The 7,419-nt window shown below is 37.7% G+C and overlaps 1 protein-coding gene across 2 annotated transcripts in view; it reads right to left on the minus strand.

The window, feature by feature from the left end:
• STXBP4 (syntaxin binding protein 4) overlaps nt 1-7,419 on the minus strand; it is a 147,352-nt gene that overhangs the window by 46,553 nt on the left and 93,380 nt on the right. For both annotated transcript variants that reach the window (XM_010837486.1, XM_010837485.1), the window contains 2 exons: nt 4,441-4,536; nt 284-349 (listed from right to left, as the gene is read on the minus strand). In XM_010837486.1, the coding sequence (XP_010835788.1) occupies nt 284-349; nt 4,441-4,536 (162 nt within the window). The remainder of the gene's footprint in view (nt 1-283; nt 350-4,440; nt 4,537-7,419) is intronic.

Raw genomic sequence — 7,419 nt, forward strand, 5'->3', positions numbered from 1 at the left:
AAGCCCCCCCCCCCCCCGATTTGCTTTTACTTTTAATAAAATGAATATGAGTAACAGAAGAAAAGAAAAAGGAAAAATAGAAGAGAAAGAAAAAAAGGGTAGAAAAGCAATGAGACTGATCGTTGCAGCCCACAGATCCCCAACTCTGAAAGCAGCAGTACACTATGCTATGCTGTTTATATCTGTAGGCTCTCAGATATTACACGTATCAACGCATTGCACTTACACCTCGTTTGTCTATACACACATCCACAAGACACAAATAAACAATGTATGCACTTACTTGTTTCACATTCTGGAGTTCTTCTGTCAATTGCTTCCTCTGCCTTTCCGATTCAAACAATCTTTCCTGTATTAAAAAGCCACTGAATTAACAACCTGTTAAGAAGGTATCAATGAGCATGATTTTTAGGGCTTTGTTTCAAGGCTTACAAATTCCTCAAACATCCAGTTTCTAGAATCTAGATATGTAGCTCCCAGTCACTTTTCTGCCTTATACATGCCATTTAAAAGTAATTAGCTCTTTACAGTATAATTGGGATGTAAACATATTTTCTGTTACTATAATTAGTCACATTTTTTTTTTGTCGTTTTTATTTTTTTTATTTTTTTTTATGCTGAATTTATTTTTTTTAAATTTTATTTTTAAACTTTACATAATTGTATTAGTTTTGCCAAATATCAAAATGAATCCACCACAGGTATACATGTGCTCCCCATCCTGAACCCTCCTCCCTCCTCCCTCCCCATACCATCCCTCTGGGTCGTCCCAGTGCACTAGCCCCAAGCATCCAGTAACGTACATTGAACCTGGACTGGCATCTCGTTTCATACATGATATTTTACATGTTTCAATGCCATTCTCCCAAATCTTCCCACCCTCTCCCTCTCCCACAGAGTCCATAAGACTGTTCCATACATCAGCGTCACTTTTGCTGTCTCATACACAGGGTTATTGTTATCATCTTTCTAAATTCCATATATATGCGTTAGTATACTGTAATGGTGTTTTTCCTTCTGGCTTACTTCACTCTGTATAATAGGCTCCAGTTTCATCCACCTCATTAGAACTGATTCAAATGTATTCTTTTTAATGGCTGAGTAATATATAATTAGTCACATTTTTTTCCTGTGCCAGGCAGCATGCAGGATCTTCATTTGCTGACCAGAAATTGAATTCAGGCTACGGCAGTGAAAGCCTGGACTCCTAACTACTAGGCCACCAGGAAACTCCTTACTAGCCACTTTTTAAAAAACCTAAAAATCTGAGGTCCAAAATAAGTCAATCAGGATCAAAATGTATAAATGTCAACTAAATGCTAGATAATAGCTATCACTGTCAAAGAGTTTGCAAATTGAAGAGCATGACTATTGTAACTTAGAAGTCCCTCTTACCGTACATACGAAAGAGGACTATGAAACAGAGTTGACCATAATGTTCCCAATTTAGCTAATTTTTGTAAGATTATCCATAAAAATGAACATATAACTAGTGTAATCAAAATATGAAATAATAGTTACTAAGGTGGAATAACATTGGCATCCCAAACAAATATTAAAATCTTTGAACTTAAAATTAAGGATATTGAGAATAATACGCTAAAACGTTCAATTTTGTTATGTCATAAATCCACGTTTTATTGATCAAATCAGAGATACTTTAAGAGCCATTTTACTTATAACCTGAGCAGAGGAATTGCTAGAAGATTATAGTGAGTGGTAAACATTCATGGCAACATTGGAATGTTTACAAGAAGCAATCTACTTTCTGCTATACTTGAGCTCATTCTTGTCTAAGAGATGAAATGAAGGTACGTGAAGATGAATACAATATAGCAATCTAACGAATCTGCCACAGAACAGGAGCCAAGAAACTTCTGGCTCCTAGGCTTTTATGCTCTGCTAAGTCACCTTCACTCTTGGTGTCCTAGTTTTTCGCATCTGTAAATGGAAAATATATCTATTTTCATTCAACTTTGCAAAGCAGTAGCAATGTGAACTCTGCCGAAAGCCTTTAAGTTAAATAAAGCCCATGGAACCTTTAAAAATCATTCTTGCAGAATAAAAATTAGCCATTGGCATCAAATTTTCTTGTTTCCATTTTTACTTGTACCTTAAATCAGACATGATAAACAGAGATGTCACAGGATAATGGGGAGTGATGAGAGACATCTACACATTCTGTGAAATCCATTTGACAACCTCTGCTTTTTGTGTATATGTGGTATAATCCAAGCAGAAAAACTCAAAGTACAAAGATTATTATCTCAAACAAAACATTTATTGCTGTGTAGTGTTTTCTGTATTTAAGCAAATGTCTCTCAGCCAATAGATAGGTTTTCAGGTGAAGGAAATTATACAGAATATATTTTACCTGTGATTTCAGGTTTTATCACAGTAGGATATGTTCAGTTACATCTCGTAAATTTTAAATGCAAATCCTGATTTACTCAATAGTTCCTCTGGAAAGCTTTGTTTAAATGTTAAATGAATACATCTTTAAATTAAAATTCTAATTATTACCACTGATATTCCAGTAAAAAACAAAAATATATCACTAAATTTAACAATGATAAACATTGGGGCTTCCATGGTAGCTCAGACAGTAAATAATCTGTCTGCAATGCAGAAGACCCGGGTTTGATCCCTGGGTCACGAAGATCCCTTGGAGTAGGGAATGGCAACCTCCTTTGTTCTTGCCTGGAGAATTTCACAGACACAGGAGCTTGGCAAACTACAGTCACAAAGAGTTAGACATGATCAAGAATTAAGATGGAAAATATAAATTTAGCTTTAATAATTGACAGTAGTTTTTTCTTATTCTCTTAAAAAACATCTGTAGTGTTGGTTATACTGGTAAGATAGCATTTTTATATAATTTACTCTGTGTAAGTCATTGAATCTTATGGTTCATCAGAATTTTCTGAGGCTCTCAGATCTTTTTCATTTCATCATAGGGAACTGGTTAAATAATCTGGAACAGAACCTTTGGAGGATAGGAGAGGCACTGAAAAGAATTAGGTAGATTCTTATATATTAACCTGAAAAGTTATCCAAGATATAATGCTAACAACAAAGAGAAAAAAAGAAGATAAGTTGTAAAAAAGTGTATAATATATGAAACAATTCTGTGGAATTAAAAGAAGCATATATACACATATTTTTTAGCATATGGTTGAGTACACAGAGAAAGTCTCTGAAAGGGTAAATAAGATATGTTAAACAATAGCTTCCTCTAGAGGTCAGAATTTAAAAACTAAGGTAGCAAGGAAATTTCTTTCTTTTTTTAATTTGGTGTAAAGATTTTACCTCAATAAAAATGAAACAAATAATAGAATTTCAGTTATTTAAAAACTAATTAAAAATAATTTGGGGCTTCCCTGGTGGCTCAGTGATAAAGAATCTGCCTGCCAATGCAGGTGACTCAGGCTTTCGAAACGTGACCTAGGAAAAGCCCTACATGCCATGGAGAAACAAAGCCTGTGCACAGGTTCAACTATTGAACCTGTGCTCTAGAACCTGGGCACCACAACTGCTGGGCCCATGTGCCACAGCTACTGAATCCCGCATGCCCTGGAGCCCGCACTCTGCAGCTGTCCAAGTCATCACACGAAAGGCCGTGTACTGCAACTAGAGAGTCGCCCCCACTCTCTGCAACTAGAGGAAAGTCTGTGCAGCAATTCAGACCCAGCAGAGCCAAAAATAAACACATAAAAAAGTTTAAATATATTCCTATGATGAATTAGTGGAAAACAAATAGTTACACTGCTTTTCTTGAAGACCTGAAAAATATAATGGCTTTCCATAAAAATTAAGATACAAATTTAATATTCTAAACACAAAATTAAAACATATATAGAGAAACAAAATCTTACAGTATATTTGGGAAATATATTGTGTTTTTATTTCCCTTAAATCTCAATCCATTAATTTCAAATTATGTTAGCAAAACAAGATGTCCCTGAAGCATTCACATGAATACAGGAGAAAATGTATTTTCCAATGAACATCTGAGGATCTAAAATTGTCATGGCTTGCTTCATTGGCTCTCCTTTCTTCCCACCAGTGTGAAAAAAAAAAGGGGTTAGAAGTAGTCAGATTAGAAGGTATGATTACAAATCACACTGTTCACACCAAATCTGTGAAATACAAATAATGAGTATGTAAGCTAAAAAATTTACTCTCTAAAGGTCAGCTGAGGAAATCACTGACTGTGAAATATAAATAATGAGTATATGAGCTAAAAAATTTACTCTCTAAAAGGTCAGCTAAGGAAATAAATATTAATTTGATATTAATACTCTATACTAAGCTATTTGATATTGATATTCTTAAAAAAAAACAAAAACTAAGTCTCGATACTCCAGAATTCAACACAAGATAATTTTCTTTCTTTTCTTTATACAAAAGAAAATATAAGGAAGCTAAATTGGAGATTACCTTAAGTGTCTTCACTTCTTCCAAGGCGTTATTTCTTTCATGCTTAAGCTTTTCCATTTCATCTGTTTCTAAGGAATCACCTGCCTCCTGAGAAATCTGTATGCAAGATAAGAAGGAAGAGTTAGAACAGAACATGGAACAATGGACTGGTTCAAAATTGGGAAAGAAGTAAGTCAAGATTATGTATCACCACACTGCTTATTTAACATATATGCAAAATACATGATGCAAATGCCAGGCTGGATGAATCTCAAGATGGAATCAAGACTCTCAGGAGAAGTATCAATAACCTCAGATATGCAGATGATACGACCCTAATGGCAAATAGCAAAGAGGAACTAAAGAGCCTCTTAAAGAGGGTGAGAGACGAGAGTGAAAAGCTGGCTTAAAACTCAACATTCAAAAAATGAAAATCATGGCCTCTGGTCCCATCAGTTCAGTCGCTCAGTAGTGTCTGACTCTTTGCGACCCCATGAACCGCAGCACGCCAGACCTCCCTATCCATCAACAACTCCCGGAGTCCACCCAAACCCATGTACACTGAGTCGGTGATGCCATCCAACCATCTCATCCTCTGTCATCCCCTTCTCCTCCAGCCCTCAGTCTTTCCCAGCATCAGGGTCTTTTCAAATGAGAAAGCTCTTCTCATCAGGTGGACAAAGTACTGGAGTTTCAGATTCAACATCAGTCCCTCCAATGAACACCCAGGACTGATCTCCATTAGGATGGACTGGTTGGATCTCCTTGCAGTCCAAGGGACTCTCAAGAGTCTCCTCCAACACCACAGTTCAAAAGCCTCAATTCTTCAGCACTCAGCCTTCTTTATAGTCCAACTCTTACATCCATACATGACTACTGGAAAAACCATAGCCTTGACTAGACGGACCTTTGTTGGCAAAGTAATGTCTCTGCTTTTGAATATGCTGTCTAGGTTGGTCATAACTTTCCTTCCAAGGAGTAAACGTCTTTTAATTTCATGGCTGCATTCACCATCTGCAGTGCTTTTGGAGCCCAGAAAAACAGTCAGCCACTGTGTGCAATGTTTCCCCATCTATTTGCCATGAAATGATGGGGCCAGATGCCATGATCTTAGTTTTCTGAATGTTGACCTTTAAGCCAACTTTTTCACTCTCCTCTTTCACTTTCATCAAGAGGCTCTTTAGTTCTTCCTCACTTTCTGCCATAAGGGTGGTGTCATCTGCATATCTGAGGTTATTGATATTTCTCCCGGCAATCTTGATTCCAGCTTGTACTTCTTCCAACCCAGCGCTTCTCATGATGTACTCTGCATAGAAGTTAAATAAGCAGGGTGACAATATACAGCCTTGACGTACTCCTTTTCCTATTTGGAACCAGTCTGTTGTTCTATGTCCAGTTCTAACTGTTGCTTCCTAATCTGCATACAGGTTTCTCAAGAGGCAAGTCAGGTGGTCTGGTATTCCCATCTCTTTTAGAATTTTCCAGTTTACTGTGATCCACACAGTCCAAGGGTTTGGCATAGTCAATAAAGCAGAAATAGACGTTTTTCTGGAACTCTCTTGCTTTTTTGATGATCCAGTGGATGTTGGCAATTTGATCTCTGGTTCCTCTGCCTTTTCTAAAACCAGCTTGAACATCTAGAAGTTCATGGTTCACGTGTTGCTGAAGCCTGGCGTGGAGAATTTTGAGCATTACTTTACTAGCGTGTGAGATGAGTGCAATTGTGCGGTAGTTTGAGCATTCTTTGGCATTGCCTTTCTTTGGGATTGGAATGAAAACTGACCTTTTCCAGTCCTGTGGCAACTGCTGAGTCTTCCAAATTTGCTGGTCCCATCACTTCATGGCAAACAGATGAGGAAAAAGTAGCAACGGTGACAGATTTTACTTTCTTGGGCTCCAAAATCACTGTAGATGGTGACTGAAGCCATGACATTAAAAGACACTTGTTCATTGAAAGAAAAGCTATGACAAACCTACACAGCATATTACAAAGCAGAGATCATTCTGCCAACAAAAGTCGGGTCTAGTCAAAGCTATTGCTTTTCTAGCAGTCATGTACAGATGTGAGAGTTGGACCATAAAGAAGGCTGAGGGCCAAAAAATTGATGCTTTCAAACTGTGGTATTGGAGAAGACTCTTTAGAGTCCCTTGGACAGGAAGGAGATCCAACCAGTCAATCCTAAAGGAAATCAGTCCTGAATATTCATTGCAAGGACTGATGCTGAAGCTGAAGTTCCAACACTTTGGCCACCTGATGCAAAGAGCCGACTCACTGGAAAAGACCTTGATACTGCGAAAGATTGAGAGCAAGAGGAGAAGGGGGTGACAGAGGATGAGATGGTTGGATGGCATCACGGATTCATGGACATGAGTTTGAACAAACTCTGGGAGACAGTGAAGGACCAGAAGCCTGGTATGATGCAGTTCGTGGGGCCACAAAGCGTTGGACATGACTCAGCAACTGAACAACAGCAACAAAGCAATCACAGGGGAGAAACTGTCAATATTAAAATACGAGAGAAAAGTTATACATTAGATACTAATTATGAGAGCTAACTTAAAAATCCTCTTTTGATGAGTCTTAGGCTTTTGCATTCTAATAACAAGATTCAGTTTCTTATTTTGGAGTTGTTTCATTAGATAAAAGAGAATATTAAATAATCTGGGGTAACAACAAATATGCTTCAATCAAAAACAGAGACATTACTTTGCCAACAAAGGTCCATCTAGTCAAGGCTATGGTTTTTCCTGTGGTCATGTATGGATGTGAGAGTTGGACTGTGAAGAAGGCTGAGCACTGAAGAATTGATGCTTTTGAACTGTGCTGTTGGAGAAGACTCATGAGAGTCCCTTGGTCTGCAAGGAGATCCAACCAGTCCATTCTGAAGGAGATCAGCCCTGGGATTTCTTTGGAAGGAATGATGCTAAAACTGAAACTCCAGTACTTTGGCCACCTCATGCGAAGAGTTGAGTCATTGGAAAAGACTCTGATGCTGGGAG

Source organism: Bison bison, unplaced genomic scaffold (genome assembly GCF_000754665.1).
Source record: "Bison bison bison isolate TAMUID 2011002044 unplaced genomic scaffold, Bison_UMD1.0 scf7180017864075, whole genome shotgun sequence".
In the NCBI taxonomy this organism is placed as follows: Eukaryota; Metazoa; Chordata; class Mammalia; order Artiodactyla; family Bovidae; genus Bison; species Bison bison.